The sequence below is a fragment of the Chelonia mydas genome, chromosome 11 (assembly GCF_015237465.2).
Source record: "Chelonia mydas isolate rCheMyd1 chromosome 11, rCheMyd1.pri.v2, whole genome shotgun sequence".
NCBI lineage: Eukaryota > Metazoa > Chordata > Testudines > Cheloniidae > Chelonia > Chelonia mydas.
Window position 1 is genome coordinate 2663075 of NC_051251.2, and position 16977 is coordinate 2680051.

The window sequence follows — 16977 nt, forward strand, 5'->3', positions numbered from 1 at the left end:
AGTATCAGCACCCAGCACCTCCCCCTCCCCCCCCGGGCCTAGATCCCAAAGAAGGATCTGGTGCAACAGGCGGGAGCTGCTCTGACGCCCTGGCCGACGTGGGAGACGTCGGAACAGACGGGATCCAGTACGTGAAATAATTTATATAATTAAAACATTTCATAGAAAACCCTGGGAGTAGCCCTAAAACTAAACAAGGGGGGAGATGGCCAAGCGATAGCTATGAATCACTTTATGCGAAAAGGATCAGGGGTCCCCTGTGCAGTACAAGCCAACCTCCCACCCCCCTCGAGTTCCAGCTGTGGATTGCTCTGCCTCACTTTGCTGGTGGGTTTATTTCCCCCCCCCCATCCCACAATGCACTGCTCTCGGCTCCCACAGTGCTCCGCTCCCTTCCAGGCGCCGACGCTAACGATCCGGGCGCTGCACGCAGAACACTTTGGCTTGGTGATCCCCGGACGTTGTCACCACAATGGACGCGTCCCTGGGAAAGAGACGGGAGATAGGATTAGAGAGGCTCAGGGGACAAAGGGCAGAGCCCCCCAGCCGCCGCCCACACTCCTTGGGTCTGGAAAGAGAAGGAGACAGAGAGACAGGCTAGTCCAGTCTAGCCTTTACTTCCCTCGGCTCCGTCAGTGCCCCTCAAGAGGCAGAAACTTGCTCTCAGCCCGGCCTAACAAAACACCTTTCTTAATGCAACACAGACCCCGAGTCTGATCACCACCATTCTCGAGCCGGCTGGGGCAGGACAGCTCACGATTTCTGAGCGCAAAGCTCGCAGGCTTTAACGTATGTAGGAGCCAATCCCCGCCCTCCCCCCAGCACACGCCAGCCCCGTGTTCACAGCCAGCCCAACGGGCAGACTGAGGGGGAGCCGTGGACACTGCAGCGCGAAGGCAGACGTACCAGAGCCCGCCACGGCCACTCACTTGTTGACGGCGAAGTCCAGGATTTCCGCCGAATGGCCCCGATACTCGCTGATCAGCTTCCCGGAGCGAGCATCCCACAAGCGCACGGCACCATCCAGGCTGCAGGTGTAGACCACAGCCGCGCTGTCCTCCCACAGCAGCTGCACGATCCCCGACTGCGGGCACGGAAGTCAGCGAGGGCACCGGCAGGCCGCACGGGGCCACCTAGCCACTCCAACCCCACCGGACAAGGGCACGGGGGCTGGCTCGCCCAGTCTGGCGGCAGACGTGGGAGCTCCACCCCACAAGGGATGCGGTGCCTGGCACTGCCTAAGGGGCGGGCAAGGGCCGCTGTCTTGACACGCTACAGGGACGTTAGGATCATTGGTCAGAGCCCACAAACCCTGCTTTTCTGGCTGGGGGCTGGGACCCAACCCAAGGCCAGGCCCAAGCCAAGGGGACTCAGTGATGGCCACTGGACAGAGACGGCAGCAGTGTCTAGAGGTTAGCGACAGCCGTGAGGGAATGAGGATTTATTGGGGATCAGCCAGGAGCCATGCTAGGAGCTGCCAGCCCCTGCCCTGGGCCACGGGGGCAGCCCCAGGCCCGCTAACTGGGAGGAGAGCATGCCCCCCTGCCCCAAGCAGATCTGAGAGATCCCAGAGCCCTCTGGGGCAGACCGAGGTCTCCAGGGGCCACAGCTCAGGGCATCACCCCCAGAGCCCCACCTAGTGCCCGGTCCCTTACCTCGTGCTGACACCTCTGCCTCAGGCTTTGCGTGGAGATGTCGTAAATGGCCAAGGTCCCGTCCAGGTAGCCCACAGCTGCCAGCGGCATCCTGCCCCGGGGAAAGAGGGGGAGCGTGAGAGGCGGGGCATGGTGGCCTCCCGACCTCCCAGAGCAGCACCTCTTCGCCAGCGGGAGACAGAAGGAAGTGAAAGGAGGGAGGGAGGGAGGGACTGGTTTACCTGCCAGACCCCCTCTTAGGAGCAAAGGGGGGGGTGGATTTCGAAGGAAATGGCCCCCCTGCCTTGCTGGCTGAGCAGCCTGGGTGGAGGAACGAGGCTTGTTCGGTCAGTCCCCGGCAAAACAGATAAATGGGACTCCTTGGATTCGTTACCAATAGGGATGATGAGGTGGGGGAGGGGGAATCCAGGTTAGGGTCCTCTAAAGAGAGGGGAGGAGAACGGTACCCTGGCCTCCCCAGGACGTGAACGCCAAGCAACATGGCAGCAGCGGGACCACCCCCATGCCAAATCAGCACCCCCCCACGCAACCCCCCTCCTTCCCCCCCCGTCTCTTGATACAGCTGCTGGGGTCGCCTCTGTCCATGGCCCTTCCCCAGCGTCCAGGCCCAGCCCCGGAAGGGTGAGCCGGGAGGGTCAGCCTTTCGCCCACCCGGTCCGTACTCACACATTGCAGAAGCCCAGGGACTCGACCGAGTTGGATTCGGCCTCCCCCGCCGGGGGCTTTGAGGCTGCACTTTCCATCTTAAACACACAGACCACCTGGGCAGAGAGGAGACACTCCCCCATCAGAGCCAGTGGGGAGGGGGGCCTGGGAGTCAATCCAGAGTCCCGGGAGTCAATCCAGAGTCCCGTCTCTCCCCTCACCTGGAGATTGCTGAGCCTGCTACAGCCTCAGCCAAGCCCATTACTCTGCAGGCACCACCCCTGCCCCAGAGTGGGGGCCCTGCAAATACAGACCAGGCCACCCCCCTTCCCCAGTAACCAAGGGGGGTACCCGTCGGCACCCAGAGACAAGAACCCGACTGGGCAAGGAGGGCAAGTGATCCCACCCTGCCACCTCCAGCCACTGGCAGCCCTGAACTCCAGTAACCCAACTCTGGACAGCGAGGGCAGTGCGGTGCCTTGGCCTAGAGCCCTCTCTGCTGGCAGATCAACACCACTGCAGGTCCTCCCCGGAGCAGGCGGGCGCAGAGATCAACGAGCAGGGAGCCGACGAGCCTGAGTGAGGCCAGGCCGGGCCAGAGCAGCTCACTCTCCCAGAGCTGCGGGGCCGCCAGGAGAGGAGACTCGTTTGGGGCAGGGAAGTCAAAGGAGGCTGTTACCCCAGCCCCTTCCCTAGCTTCGGCCTTGGAGCAGCAAACCTCCCAGGCCTGCCGGCTCAGGGCCCCAGGTGCCGCCACCCAGCCCCAGGGCAGTGCGAGGGCCTCACCTTGCCGGTGGCTGAGTTCACCAGCTTGGCGTGACAATCCACGGACCCAGTCATGACCAGGCTGCCATCTTTATTGCTGGTCACGCATGTCAAGGGGCCCTGATGCCCGTCCTGACCTGAGGAAAGTTCACAGCCAACGGGAGGTCAGACGCTTTGACCATGTTCCAATCCTGCCTGGGAGACCTCAGAGCCCAACCCAGAGCAGCTGCCTCACCAGTTCATGCCAGTTCTGCTGATGCCCCTCAATCCTGACCAACGGCCTCCCCGCACCCTGCTGCAAGGAGCCGTGCCCCCTCCTGCCAGCATGCAGGTCTGCCAACGCCCCTCAGCTGAGGTAGCCAACGCGCCAGGTTCTGCAGAGACCAGCCACAGACTAGACTCTGGTGCATCGGAACCGCTTTCCCTGTATGGACGGACTCCCCCAGTCTCTGAGGAGAGAGCCCCACGCCCCTCTGACGGGCATAACGAGAGTCCACAGAAAGGGGCTGGTGGACCCAGCCACCTCCCTACCCCGCCCCGTATTCCTTTGGTGCAGACCCTTGTAAAACAGAGAAGCTTATAGAAACCCAATGCAACGCCAGCACCCTGCCCTTCCTAGCTACCAACGGACAGGGGGAATGAACCCTTCCATACCTTTAAGAACGTGGAGGGAACTTCCCTGCTTCAGGTCCCAGATCCGCACAGTCCCATCCTCATAGCCAACCACCGCTCTCTTCCCTGGACGGAGAGATGGACAACAGCCGCTTGTTAGACCCTCTCCCCCGACGCTGTCCCCACCCTATCCTTCCCCCTCCCAGGCTGCCCCCTGCATGCCAAGAGACAGAGGCCTGGGGGAAAAATCCTGGGGGAAAAATCCTTGCAGGGCTCGATGACTCCTGCCCTGACAGGGCGCCTCCTGCCTGCTGGCTGAGGGACTGACGGAGAAGACACATGGCTCCCAGTCGGATTAGTTGGGGGAGTGCCCACAGAGAGTCACTGGCTGTGCCGTAACGACTGGCAGGGCTGCACCACGGCCTAGTTTCCATGCCCAGCTTCCCCAGATCCCTTCCCCGCCCTCTCCTCTCACCGTCAGGAAGGACCCTGCCGCAAGTGGCCGGGCAGCTCGGCCCCTGGAAGGTCTTGCACTCGCCGCTGGGGATCTTCCACATCCAGGAGTTCCCATCAGCTGTGCCCGCCAGCAGGACGTGGGCCTGAGGGTGCCACTCCATCCACTGGGGAAAGAGGGAGACAGATGGGGGAGGATGCTGAAGAGCAGAGAACAGTCGGGCCTGGGGGAGAGCCAGACGAGACAGGCCTGGCTCAGCCCAAGAGGATCCACAAGCGGGGCCCACAGAAGGGAATCCAGGCTGGGCACTTGGCTCCCTCTAGAGCTGGCTCCATACCACCTCCCCTGCTGGCGGGCACACGAGCAGGGAGATGTGTGCAGTCACCCCCAGGTACGCTGCCCCAGCATCCATAGACGCAAGCAGTTCAAAGCCAAACTTTGAAAAGCACAGGACTTCTCTCCAGGCTCTCTCTGACTGGGTGACCTTACACAAGTCACTGCCCCTCCGTGACTCAGTATCCCCCTGTTGTACATGCACTTTCAGCTTTTTGGAGGAACTACACAATACACAGTGAGTTGAAAGCGTCCAACTCCCTACCTAAAGGGACATGATCAAATCAGAAGCGGCATTCAGGATACAACCGTCCTCACCAGCATCAGTTATGCCAGGTAACTAGAAATGGTTTCAAAATCCAGTTCGCTTCTCCCCACTGAACTGGGCCTGGTCTACACTACCAAATTTTCCTGGTAAAATCTGCCTAATTTCAGCACATCTTCACAAGTCCACACAATGCTTTGATTCTTGTTGGTAACACCCAGACTTCCCCTGGGTGCAATGAAGAAGAGGGAGAAGAAACACACAAGGGAGGACGTGTTCTCTGATCTTTTCATCCAAGGTTCACATACGGGAGGAAAGGCAGAGGGACCAGGAGCTACACAGAGAAATCCCCCATCATGCAGCTCCTGAGACAGCCAACAGATGCTACAAAACTTTCTGAAGCAAAACTCCCTGAGGCTTCCAACCCGTCAGCCACTGCACCACCCGGACCATTCTACGTTCCCAGGATCTGCCCCATACACCCCACTCCCCCGCCCCGGCCAAGAAGCCACCATCACATGCTGCATCATCCTTTCCAGTGGAAATCAGGAGATCTCTTCAGCCTAGGAGATAGGAACTAAACCTGTCAGCTTCACTTCCTGGAGAAAGTTCCCAGGCACCAGCCTGTGGCTCCTGACAATCCAGGCTGAGGTTCTAGGTGGTCTCTTAGAAAAAGAAACCTTGCCCCCTCGAGTGGGGTCTGGGCTCCAGATTCCATGAGCGACACCCCTTTCATTCCCTCTCACCTCCAAGTCGCCCACGTCGAACGACCAGATCTCTTTCTTCGTGTCCACCTGCCACACTTTGATCAGTCCACTCATGTCCCCTGTGGCCACAAACATGGAGTCGTGGCTGAAACCTGCGCAGGTGACGGAGTCCTTGTGACCTGAAGAGACGGCAATGGGGAAGCAGGGGATAGTGATTTAGCCAGCCTTGGTTACCTGCGGTGATTAAGGCAGATAACATCAAGCCAAGCACTGAAGATTATCCACAACAGAAGGTTGGTTCCAGGCTCCAGCAGTTGCAGGCCATTAGATTTACCTGTACGGTTCATCATCCCTAAAGATCCCAGCTATCTCTCTTTTCCATCCACCATGACAATACAGCTCTCTCTGGGGTGGAACACGGCAGCTGTTTAACACCGCACAGTAACACCCCCAAAGGGAGCACACCACAACCACCAGGAACTGAAGCAGAACCTGCCATATGCCAGAGAATGGTCCAACTCAGCGCACCTCACCTGAGCATTCAAACAGGCGTTCACCATCACTCAGCCGCCACACGAATGCCTTGTCGTCCTCCCCGCCTGTCACCGCCAGGGTGTTGGTCGTGGGATCGAGGCTCACGCAGAAAACGGAGGCTTCACGGGACAGAACAGCGTCAATAAATATCACCTACCGAATGAACATGGAATGCCAGCCAACTTCCCAACTCCCGCTTCGTTAGGGCTCAACCCCAGACAGGCTCGGTTGCAGATCGGGATCATTTTAAGCCCATTAACCCCCAAGACCCAGAATAGGAGCTGGTCGCTTGGGGTGTAGACAGTGTTAGACAAACGTGCCATGGCTACACCAGCATTGGCCATGGCGCAAAGCAAGGGAGGGGCTGATCTAGCAGGCCAGGAAGAAGGGATACCAGGCTAGATGGTGGCTGTCTCAGGTGCTGATTGGTCGGTTTGGCTTTTGGCGAGCAGAGTGGCAGCAACTTGGTCCAGGATTGCCCCGCCCTTCTTCAAGCTCCCACTTATAAGTCAGCCGGTCCCCAGCCTTGATGGAGAAGCTCCTGCTACTATGATCGGCCAGCAGCTAGTCACTAGGGAGCAACTGAAGGCTCGGACCCTCCAGGGGGAAAGTCCCAGGAACATCTTGTCTGAACACAAGGGCCGGCACAACCCCACTAAGGAAAGCCAGGGGCAAAGCCAGCTCTTGGAGGGAACTCAACTGACCAAGCCCTGCCCCATTTTCAGCGAGGGGGTGCAGAGATCACCCCTCACCCTGGCACGGCCGACCCACCTGGCAAGATCCCCCTGAGCCCTCGTGTAGCTGGAGCAGCTGAGTTGGGCGAAAGCTACAATGAACATCAGGACAGGAGACAACACACATGAGGTGTCAATGCAGCAGTGCCCGCCCCTGCCCCCAGCTTACCCGAGTGCTCAGAGAAAGTGACCTCACTGTCATCCTGGGCCTCCATGCCATCCTCCACCCCCTCGTCTTCCTCCTCCGTCTCCCAGGCCTGCTCCTCAGCCCCTTGGATGGCCTCCTCGTCAAAATCCACATCTTCCATCTCATTGGCCAGGTCATCTGCAGGGGCAAAGCCGGGGAATGTAAGCACCGGAGGTGGGGGCGGGGTATTCTGCCCCCCTCAGCTCACACACATTGCTTGCAGAAAGGGCCAGATGAGACATTTCCCTGGGAGGCAGGGGGTGGCGTAGGCAGAGTCCGGCTCCACCGGGCAGAGGCCTCCCTCAGTGTGCTTGCAAGCCAGTTCCACTGCCTCCCTGTTGGACAGCAGCGTTTTCAGTACCAGGCCGCACTCATTCACTGAGGTCCTCTGAACAGATCGGATGCCCAGGAGGAGTCAGGAGACCAGGCCTCGTTAATGCAACTACTGGGGCTCTCTAGGCCCTAGTCCTCCCGTTCCTCACGGCAAGCCAGTGGCCTGCATGTCATGTGCTGGTCTCAGTCCACTCGATGCAGGACAAACATCCACGCCACAAAACCCAGCATCGTCGCGGCTGGCCCCGGTTTGGCAGCTTCAGCAAAGAGGCCCAGGACAGAACAGGCCCCCGGAGCCCGATCTCCCCTCTGGGCCCTAGGGAGAGGGCCCTCCACAGGCCATTCTGCAGGGGGTGTCCTGCTGCAGTGCAGGCGAGGGACAGAGGGTTCAAGCTGCTCCTGTGGGATCCTCCAGCGGCAGGATAAGGAGCCGCTCCAGGGACGGACAGGCAGGATCCGCATGGGTGGCAGAGCTAGGGGAAGGGGCCGCAATGCAGACGGGCCAGAAGCGGGTCCAAACACACACACACACCCCCAAGATCCTGCAGCAAGACTCCCCACCGCACCCACTCCCAGCTCCCCTGATCTGATGTGGGAGGCGGGAAACTCCTGGCCCCAGAGACTCCGGGCCAAGGGGCACCTAGAGCAACCTCCCAGCCTGGGACAGGGCCACCCAGGACCCTCTGCGGAGGGACCAGTTCCCAGGCACCCAACTCTCCTAGGGCAGGGACCCGCCCCTTCGATCCCCCTGCAGAGCCGCCGCCGCCCCCCAGGCTCCCAACTCCCCTAGGGCAGGGCCCCACCTGCAGAGCCGCCGCCCCCCCAGGCTCCCGACTCCCCTAGGGCAGGGCCCCACCTGCAGAGCCGCCGCCCCCCCAGGCTCCCGACTCCCCTAGGGCAGGGACCCACCTGCAGAGCCGCCGCCCCCCCAGGCTCCCGACTCCGCTAGGGCAGGGACCCACCTGCAGAGCCGCCGCCCCCCCAGGCTCCCGACTCCCCTAGGGCAGGGACCCACCTGCAGAGCCGCCCCCCCCAGGCTCCCGACTCCCCTAGGGCAGGACCCACCTGCAGAGCCGCCGCCGCCCCCCAGGCTCCCAGCTCCCCTAGGGCAGGAACCCACCTGCAGAGCCGCCGCCGCCCCCCAGGCTCCCGACTCCCCTAGGGCAGGACCCACCTGCAGAGCCGCCGCCGCCCCCCAGGCTCCCGACTCCCCTAGGGCAGAGACCCACCTGCAGAGCCGCCGCCCCCCCAGGCTCCCGACTCCCCTAGGGCAGGGACCCACCTGCAGAGCCGCCCCCCCCCAGGCTCCCGACTCCCCTCGGGCGCCGCCGCCGCCCCCCAGGCCCGGCCCATCCCCCGCTCACCGGGGCCGGGCGGGCCCAGCTCCACCACCTCGATGATCTCCTCGTCCCCGTGGAAGTGCACCGCGCCCGCGCCGCCGCCGCCCTCCCCGGGGCCGGGCTCCATGCCGGGCTGGCTGCGGGCTGCGCTGGGCCTCGGGGCGCCCCGTCCGTCCGCGCGCCGCCAGGCCTGGCCCAGGGAGATGGGCGGCGCCCGGCTCCGCCAATCGCCGAGCGGGGCTGGGGCGCCCGAGCCAATCGCCGCTCCCGGCGCGGTAAGCCCCGCCCGTCGGCGGGTCCCCGCCGGGCATTCTGGGAGTTGTAGTCGGCCCGGGCCGCGGCTGGGGGCCGCTGGGAGTCCCGGGTCCGCCTCGCCCTGAGCATTCTGGGAGTGGTCGTCGTCGCGCCCCAGGGCATTCTGGGGGCTGTAGTTCCTGTCCCCCCTTCCCCTCCCGCCCACGCACCGCCACTCCCAGCCTGCACCGCGGCAGGGCGCGCTGCCTGCCGGGAGCCGAGCGTCCCCTCCCGAGATGGCGGCGGTGGCGGCGGCGGTCCGCGGGTCGTTCGGTAACTGAGCGCCCGGAGCCAGGGCCCCTCCCCCCGCTTCCCCACCCCCTCCCCCGCCAGCCTGGGCCCGGCCCCTCCCCCCCGGAGCCACGGCCCCTCCCCCCTCTCCCCCAGCCTGGGCCCGGCCCCTCCCCCCCCCGCTCCCCTCCTCTCCGGAGCCTGGGCCCGGCCCCTCCCACCCAGCCTACGCCCCTCCCCCCCTTCCCCACCCCCTCCCCCGCCAGCCTGGGCCCGGCCCCTCCCCCGCCCCGGAGCCACGGCCCCTCCCCCGCCCTCCCCCAGCCTGGGCCCGGCCCCTCCCCCCCCCGCTCCCCTCCTCTCCGGAGCCTGGGCCCGGCCCCTCCCACCCAGCCTACGCCCCTTCACCCCCTTCCCCACCCCCTCCCCCGCCAGCCTGGGCCCCGCCCCGCCAACCTGGGCCCCGCCCCTTCCCCCCGGAGCCACGGCCCCTCCCCCCTCTCCCCCAGCCTGGGCCCGGCCCCTCCCCCCGGAGCCACGGCCCCTCCACCCCCAGCCTGGGCCTGGGCCCGGCCCCCCCCGCTCCCCTCCTCTCCGGAGCCTGGGCCCGGCCCCTCCCACCCAGCCTACGCCCCTCCCCCCCCTTCCCCACCCCCTCCCCCGCCAGCCTGGGCCCGGCCCCTCCCCCGCCCCGGAGCCACGGCCCCTCCCCCGCCCTCCCCCAGCCTGGGCCCGGCCCCTCCCCCCCCCCCGCTCCCCTCCTCTCCGGAGCCTGGGCCCGGCCCCTCCCACCCAGCCTACGCCCCTTCACCCCCCCCCCCCAGCCAGGGCCCGGCCCCTCCCCCTGCCCGGAGCCACGGCCCGGCACTTCCCCTCCCTCCAGAGGCCCGGCCCCTCCTTTCCTCCCCCTCCCCCTGCCCGGCCCCTCCCCGGTGCCAGGGCCCAGAACCCCCCAGTCCCAGGGCCCCCCCGGAGCCGGGGCCCAGTGCCTGGCATCCCCAGAACCCGCCCGCCGTGCGGTGCAGCGCCCAGGGCTGGCAAAGCCCCCGCTGCAGTGACTGCGGGGCCCCTGGGACGGGGCGTCAGGTGGGCTGCCCGGCTAAAGCCCTATTGTGGGGGCAGCGTGGGCTCACGCACCCCCTGGTTCTCGCCTGACCGCACAAGGCGAGGGGGAATTAGCGGAGGTGTCGGGATCTGAAATACCCGCCAGGCCCCTTCGTGTGTGCACGCCCCACCCTGCACAATGGGCCCCGATCCTGAGCTGGGGTCTCTGAGTGCCGGTGTGAGACCAATGCGAAATCAGGGTAAAAGACGTGTCTGCTCTGACTGCCACAGAGATTCCCCAGCCCACCCAGAACCCAGCCTCACACCCTCCCCGGCCAGGGACCTTTGTGGCCGATCTGAGGTCTTTAGGTGCTCTGGGTAATCTGGCTTTGTCTTTGGCAGGATTTTTCTCTGCTGCTGTGAGCCGGGCAGCATGCTTAGCTGGGACCCATAGACCCCTGGCCCGGCTCAATGTCAGACTCATCCATGGCAGCTGCCGAGCCCCCTTGGACTTAGGAGCCAAGCCAGAACCTGGCAGGCGAGTCCATGAAATCCCGGAGTATATCCCTACACGGAAAGCAAAGAACCCCATGAAGATGGTTGGTGTGGCCTGGTGAGTCTTGCAAATTGCTGATCATCCTTGTCTCACTCCAGGGTCAGGAGTGTCATCAGCATTAGCGTCCCCTGCTTAGAAATGCCCTCAGACCTGTTCTGTTGGGTGAGCGCTCTAGTCTAAGATTGAATGCCGAGTCCAGTGCGCACCTTGTCTGCCTGCGATCCTCTGGAGGCAGCTTGTTCAGGCCCTGGCGTACCATGGGAGTGTGTGGCATCCTCTGTGTTAGCGCAAGGAGCAGCCTGGGTACATAGAACTGGAAGGGACCTCGAGAGGTCATCTAGTCCAGTTCCCTGCACTCAAGGCAGGACTAAGTATTATCTAGGCCATCCCTGACAGGTGTGTGTCTAACCTGCTCTTAAAAATCCCCAATGATGGAGATTCCACAACCTCCCTGGGCATCTCAAAGGGGATCTGCCCCAGCCTGAAGCATGGTGGTGGCAAGGGGAGTCCGCCGAGGCATTGGCAGAGCTGTGTGAAAGGAGCCCAGGACTAGAATAACAAGGGGGGCGGCGGGTTGGGATGGAGGCGCGTCTGCAGAACTGGGAGAAGCCTGGACAGTTTCTGCCCTGAGGCCATGCAGCCCTCTCACTTTGACTCGCCCTCCCCTGCCTGATGGATGCTGAACGTCCTGCAGTTTAACCATAGCTCTGGTTTCCCGCAGGGCCATCGGCTTCCCCTCCGGCATCATCCTCTTCCTCCTGACCAAGCGTGAAGTGGACAAAAACCGCCTGAAGCAGCTAAAGGCTCGCCAGAAGATGAAGGCGTCCAACGTGGGGGAGTACGAGGGAGCGCGGTACAGGAGGACCTCACTGGGACCGGAAGGTGTGGCCGACACCAAGGCCTAGTCTTGGAACACAGAGCCAAGGCAACGAAGACTTCCTTCCCGCTCAGAGCTCGGGGACTTGGAGACAAATCTGCTCGATGTTGCCGAATGAGAAACACTGTCCCAGTGATTAGTCTCAGGTGCCAACAGCCCTTCTGTTTGAGAGTCAGTCCCCTGGGGGGTCAGGCTGTTTCTGCCCAAATCACTCGACCCTACTCTAATTTCTCACGTTGCCTCTGTACCTTGCACACAGCTGGTGTGGGACAGAAGTGAGATCCTAAATAAACCCTTCACCTCAGAGAAATCTGCCCCTGTGCAGCTGTAACCCCGAGGGGCACCACAGAAAGGGGATGTTACACCAAGTGTCCTTAGCCATCAGCAGCGCTGCATGGAGATCTGGCCCAGAGCTTTTCCTCACCAAGTCCGGGGAGGAGCCAGTTACCACTTCTGAAAGGCTGGTGGTGGGGGATCGTTAGAGCTGGCTCAAGGCCCTGAAGTATCCCCAAGGGGGGTGGGTAATGCTGCTGCACTGAGAATCTGGCTTGGATGGGGCAGGGAATTCAGGAGCTGCTTTAAACAGGGTCCAGCTGCATGGTACCTGAATATTACTGCTGGGCTGTGGGAAGTGAGACGGTGAGGCTCAGTCCTGTCCAGTTTGGGAGGTAGCTACGTTCCCTCTCCCCCAGTCCTTGACGACAGCCTCGGCTGAGACGTGGGGACTGCTTGTGCCACAGGGACTGAGCTCCCGTCTCATTTCCAGAGATGGTCTCTGCAGGGTGGGGGACATGGCAGTGGTTTTGGGGGGTGGGGTATGCTTACTCTACCTCCAACATCCCTGGCCTGGGAGATTCAGGTCCCAGGGGTCACCTCTTTCCCCTGCACCACTGTCACTTTCACAATTGTGAATAAAAATCAAAAGATGCTGGATGCTTGAAAAAGTACACAGTGTTTCGCTTTATTGAGTGCAACTTGTCTGTGTGCTTTGGTGCCGGGAGCCGACCGCGCTGCTCCCGCTGGCTGCAGCGTTAGAATACAATACAGCTTATGCTATACGGCCATCCCCTCACGGCCCCTGCTGCATGGACTGGGGACCACTCCGAACCTGGCTAGCGGAGCACTCCCAGGGAAGGGGTCTCTTGGTCTGTCCTGCACGGGGGGCCGTTGAGCCAATCCATTAACCTCTGCAGCGCACCCGGCAGCCCTTTGCATAGCAAAGCTAACCCCAGCTGGCCAACGCCCCCGCCCTCAGCCAGGACAGAGCCGGGCTCTGCTCACCAGCAGCTCTGCCTCCAGGCCGGCACCCAGAACGGGCGGGTCTCCCTTCCTAGACGGGCTGCCCGTGAAAGGGGCGACTCCCGGCCATGCGCTGTGCTGACCTCAATTCATCTGCCAGGGACATCGGGATTTAAGGCACTGAGTGAACAAGGCTGGCCCAAGCCGCTAGCGTCGTGGGAGGAGCACAAAGGGTTGACGCTGGCTGCACCCTCGCTTCCCCTGCCCACACCCTGCCCTTTGGGCCGTTCGCCTGGGGATTCTGATCCAGCCGCCCTGCTCTGAGCCTGCTCTTCCCAGGAGGCGCTGGGAGCCGGCTCTGGGTTCAGCTACTGCCCCCCCCTTCACCAGCACTGCCCTGGGGGAGCCAGAGTGCTCCAACGCAGCGTTCTGCCCCATCCCGCCCCCCCTTACAGCACCTGTTCCAGCCTCTAGAATTAGGGGTGGTGACTTATAATGCTGCCTGCGGCCCCTTCCTGCAGCCCCAGTTCTGTTTCCTCCTGCAATAAGCGACTCTCTTACTAGAGAGCATGAGCAACATACACAGCACGGTTCTTTGCAATTCCCCTTGTGCCATTCGCCTCCCCCCGTCAAACGGTGTTATTTCAAGGCCCTTTGGCTTTCCGGCCTAGTCGAATATACAATATGGCAGCTTGATACAAAAACCTTTGCGTACCAAGGATAAAATACATTGAATTAGAAACAACAAAAATCTGGGGGCTAGCATGGGTCATGCCTCTGTACGTTTCTCCTCCCCAGCCTGGGGCTAAGTAGATTTTTTTTTTTTTACTTAACATAAGGCTATCCTAAGACATGTAACTGCCCCCAAAGCACTAGTGTTAGCCCTGAAGTCTGGGCTGATCTGTATTCTGTGAAACAGACAGGGAGGGTGAAAACCCTGCTGGAATTGAAAAGCACTGATTTATAGACGACAAGTCCCCCTTCCCCTTTAAAATCATCTCAGTGCATTGATTGCATCCCCCGCTGCTCCTCCCCACCGAAGGGCGCTCTGCAGGGCGGCGGGAACGTACACACCTTGGTTCAGAGCGGAGCGAGGACTAAGCCCCTGTCTTTCTGCTCTCCTTTGAGTGGATTCGGATTTGATGACGTGAAGGAATGCTCCTCCCGTAGGCACGCGGCAAGAGAAGGGGAGGGAGCCCATTGGCAAAGAACGCGGTCATGGGCCCGGGGATCCGCGCAGCCAGGCAGGGGCTGCCCTTGGATTTCTCACTTCCCAGGGAGCTATGGCTAGAGGATCTGGGATCGGAACACACCTCTGCAGGAGAGGATACTACGGGGATGAACTGGGTGCATTGACACATCCCTGGGGGCAGCGTGGGGAGAGAAGAAAGACAGGAGGTCACGGGGGAGCACAGAGAGCAGCAGAACAATTAACAGGGCAGGCAGAAATCGGCTGACACTGGCTTCCTTTCTGGGCAAAGCCTTGTTATTCTGCAGGGCAGACGGGCCAGTCTCGCCTGCTACCCCTCTATGAGCAGCCACGCTGGGCTCCCCAGGTGAGAAGGGAAACCAGAGGCCAATGGCCTGGGAGAGACACGCCGGGGCGGGGAGCGGGAAAGGACGCGGGAAAGGAAGGCGGCAAGGTGTTCCCGGAGCACTCCTGGGCCCGGGGCAATTCCCGCCGGGAGCTCCGTGGAGGCTCTAGCTCCGGCCCACGATCTGCAGGAGGAAGATGAAGATCTGGACGATGTTCATGTAGATCTCCAGGGCTCCGTAGACGTACTCCTCGGGGCTGATCGAGTTCTTCCTGTTCCCCAGCACCAGCTGGGTGTTGTAAGCTAGGAACTGGGGAGACCAGAGACAGAGCGTTGGGTCAGCCATGCTGCTAGAGATTGTCAGCCCCATGCGCTGGAGCCAGGAGCTGCCTCCATCCTCCCCCTGCCACCTGCCCCAGGACCTTGGGAGGCTCCCAGCTCAGCAGGGACAGAGAGCGAGCAAGGTGACTCACCAGAGTAAAGACGATGGCGCCGATGGCCGCATACAGCATGTGGAGCCAGGCAATCTGCAAAGACAGGGGCGGTCAGAGGACAGAGGGCTGCAGCGGCTGCCCCGGGGCACAGACCAGTAATGCAACCCACCAGCCCAGGGCTGGAGAAAACCGATTCGGATCCCCACCGTGTATGTGTCAGGGATTGCTTTACCCGACTCGAAGATGCAGCCACCTCTGGGGAGGAGCGTGACGCCTGTTGGCTGACGCCCTCACTTGGGAAGGATCTCGGTACTCTTGGCTTTGCTTTTCTTCTGAAAGAGCAGCTCCTGCAGCCCAGCTCACCCCCAACTCACGGGGAGGGGAGCGCGCCCCCAACTGCATCCCCCACACCTCACCCAGCTGCATCTGGGCTCCCCTTCGAGGTCTCCCATCCAAGCAACCAGGCCTGATCCTGCTCGGTCAATGCCGTTTGGCACGTTGCTAGGTATATTCACACTCAAGGCGGTGTGGCTGCAGGATGGAGTGAAGGGAGATGGTCTGGTTTCAGCCACCCCCCAACGTACCATAGCTGCCTTTTAAAGTGAACCCAGGAGACCAACTTTCCCTTCTGTCAACAAAACACGCTCGGACGTCCCCGGCCAAGTGCGAGCTTTTGCCAAGTGCAGCTGGCTCAGGAACAGAGGTTTGCTTTCGTGCAAGATATGGAAGTGGGGTCAGTTTGGAGGACGAAGTTATGGGAACTCCATTCCCCTCCTGCCCACCGTCCCAGGGCAGCGGGTTGCATCCGCCGAAACGATCAGGGATGAAATCACCCTGCTGCTGACATTCCAATTTGCCATAATTAGGTTTCAGAGTCAACATCTCCGCTGTGTAAATGGGGCAGTTCACCCACCCATGGGGGCTACTGCTTCAGGCTCTCGGCAGACTCCGGCAGGTCACTCTTGCCGTGCTGGCAACTGCAGATACGGATGGGGCCAGCAGAGGGCAGCGCTGGTGTCGTGCCCCAGCCTGTCCTCGAACCGGCCTCCCCCAGCCACTACTCACATATTTGAAGGAGAGGACGATGGCGGTGATTATTCCCGTCACCATGACAACAATCCCCAGCACACAGAACAGCCCCGTGCACGAGGTGAAATCCACCTGCCAGCGGGATGGTGACAAGTTAGAGAGGGACCCACGGACCATAGTGGGAACACAGCCAACCCGCAGCACTGGGCTTCCCCCGCAGGAGGCAGCCTGGGTAGCGAGGGTCAGCAGCAATGGCCACCCGGCTGGAAGGGCCACCCCAAAGCGCTGGCCCTGGAGGGTCACTGACCCAGCTCTCTCCGGGCTGCCGCACGAGATCCAGGTTCGATTCCTGCTCTGTCACTCCCAGCGCTGGGTGCAGGCAGCATGGATCCCCAGGGGAAGGGGCTCTCTGCTCCAGCACCCCACGCTGCATGATGCAGCGTCTGCCTTGTGCCCTGTCCCAGCCTATGCCGCGGGGGCCCTCAGGAGGGGAAATCCCCGGACTTCTGCCCTCCCTGCTGCCCGGGACGGCAGGGAGCCCATCGAGCCTTACCTTGGTCTGGAAGCAGAAGACGGTGACAATTATGGCCACTATAGCAGTGATTACCATGGTGATCAGGACAGCCCGGGTGCTATACACGCTGCACACAAAGGGTTAAAAGGGGGGGGGGAGTAGGTTTAAAAGCCATTCAATTATTTCCCACTTCACCCTCCGCATGCAACTGGGAGCTAAGAACCGGGGCTTGCTCCCCAGCAGTGCGATCCCGTGGGCTCGGCGTTCGGCGGGTGATCCAACCCGGCACCCATGGGCCCTATAGAAAAGCCATCACAGGCAGCCTGCGGTTCTGCGACTCGCCCCCAGGAGGCGCCTGTTTGAGTCCAGGCTCCAGGGCGACTCCTTCAACCTGAGCTAAGCCAGGAGGACCCCTGAAGTCGGAACCATGGTGGGGCTGGCTTTCCTCTCCGTCCGAGCCCTCTTCCCCCGCAGGGCTAGCGACCCCGACACGGAGGCACGTGGCCCAGTGGACATGTTCTTTACCGCCTCCCCCCTGCTGACGACAGGCGAACTCGGGGAAGGCGAAGGAGGGAAGGGGCTCAGAGGGGCTTTCCCCAGCTCCGCGGTACCTGGCGATGGTTCCCGTCATGAAGGCCATGGCCAGCGTCTGCAGCAAAC

The 16977-nt window shown here is 62.2% G+C and overlaps 3 protein-coding genes across 7 annotated transcripts in view; 1 reads left to right on the forward strand and 2 right to left on the reverse strand.

The window, feature by feature from the left end:
- Window positions 1-123: 123 nt before the first annotated feature.
- Window positions 124-8767, reverse strand: LOC102933881 (angio associated migratory cell protein). Its single transcript, XM_037913087.2, has 11 exons — window positions 8589-8767; window positions 6874-7029; window positions 5970-6089; window positions 5476-5615; window positions 4153-4297; window positions 3720-3803; window positions 3087-3202; window positions 2322-2416; window positions 1656-1746; window positions 930-1084; window positions 124-484 (listed from the first exon to the last, which is right to left on the reverse strand). Exons 1-11 carry the CDS (start codon window positions 8689-8691, stop codon window positions 409-411), a joined length of 1281 nt encoding a protein of 426 aa, XP_037769015.1. The 5' UTR covers window positions 8692-8767; the 3' UTR covers window positions 124-408.
- A 218-nt stretch (window positions 8768-8985) lies between these two features.
- On the forward strand, window positions 8986-12513 carry PNKD (PNKD metallo-beta-lactamase domain containing). Of its 2 annotated transcripts, none has more exons than XM_037913090.2 (3): window positions 8986-9131; window positions 10536-10746; window positions 11411-12513. In XM_037913090.2, exons 1-3 carry the CDS (start codon window positions 9095-9097, stop codon window positions 11592-11594), a joined length of 432 nt encoding a protein of 143 aa, XP_037769018.1. In that variant the 5' UTR covers window positions 8986-9094; the 3' UTR covers window positions 11595-12513. The 2 variants fall into 2 exon arrangements, with proteins under 2 accessions (XP_037769018.1, XP_037769017.1); XM_037913089.2 differs by lacking the exon at window positions 8986-9131 and adding an exon at window positions 10230-10393.
- TMBIM1 (transmembrane BAX inhibitor motif containing 1) overlaps window positions 12500-16977 on the reverse strand; it is a 30127-nt gene continuing 25649 nt past the window's right edge. For all 4 annotated transcript variants that reach the window (XM_037913088.2, XM_043525415.1, XM_043525413.1 and 1 more), the window contains 5 exons: window positions 16929-16966; window positions 16357-16444; window positions 15840-15935; window positions 14814-14867; window positions 12500-14650 (listed from right to left, as the gene is read on the reverse strand). In XM_037913088.2, the coding sequence (XP_037769016.1) occupies window positions 14507-14650; window positions 14814-14867; window positions 15840-15935; window positions 16357-16444; window positions 16929-16966 (420 nt within the window). In that variant the 3' untranslated portion in view covers window positions 12500-14506. The remainder of the gene's footprint in view (window positions 14651-14813; window positions 14868-15839; window positions 15936-16356; window positions 16445-16928; window positions 16967-16977) is intronic.

Excerpts from the sequence above, each read along its gene's own strand:
- LOC102933881 (XM_037913087.2), bottom strand. The coding sequence starts at position 8,691 with ATGGAGCCCGGCCCCGGGGAGGGCGGCGGCGGCGCGGGCGCGGTGCAC. Across the intron at positions 3,804-4,152 it reads CGGCAGGGTCCTTCCTGACG|GGAAGAGAGCGGTGGTTGGC; the intron begins GTGAGAGGAGAG and ends CTCTCCGTCCAG. Across the intron at positions 2,417-3,086 it reads TGAACTCAGCCACCGGCAAG|GTGGTCTGTGTGTTTAAGAT; the intron begins GTGAGGCCCTCG and ends CTCTCTGCCCAG.
- PNKD (XM_037913089.2), top strand. The coding sequence starts at position 10,333 with ATGGGCCCCGATCCTGAGCTGGGGTCTCTGAGTGCCGGTGTGAGACCA. Across the intron at positions 10,394-10,535 it reads GAGACCAATGCGAAATCAGG|GATTTTTCTCTGCTGCTGTG; the intron begins GTAAAAGACGTG and ends TGTCTTTGGCAG. Across the intron at positions 10,747-11,410 it reads AAGATGGTTGGTGTGGCCTG|GGCCATCGGCTTCCCCTCCG; the intron begins GTGAGTCTTGCA and ends GGTTTCCCGCAG.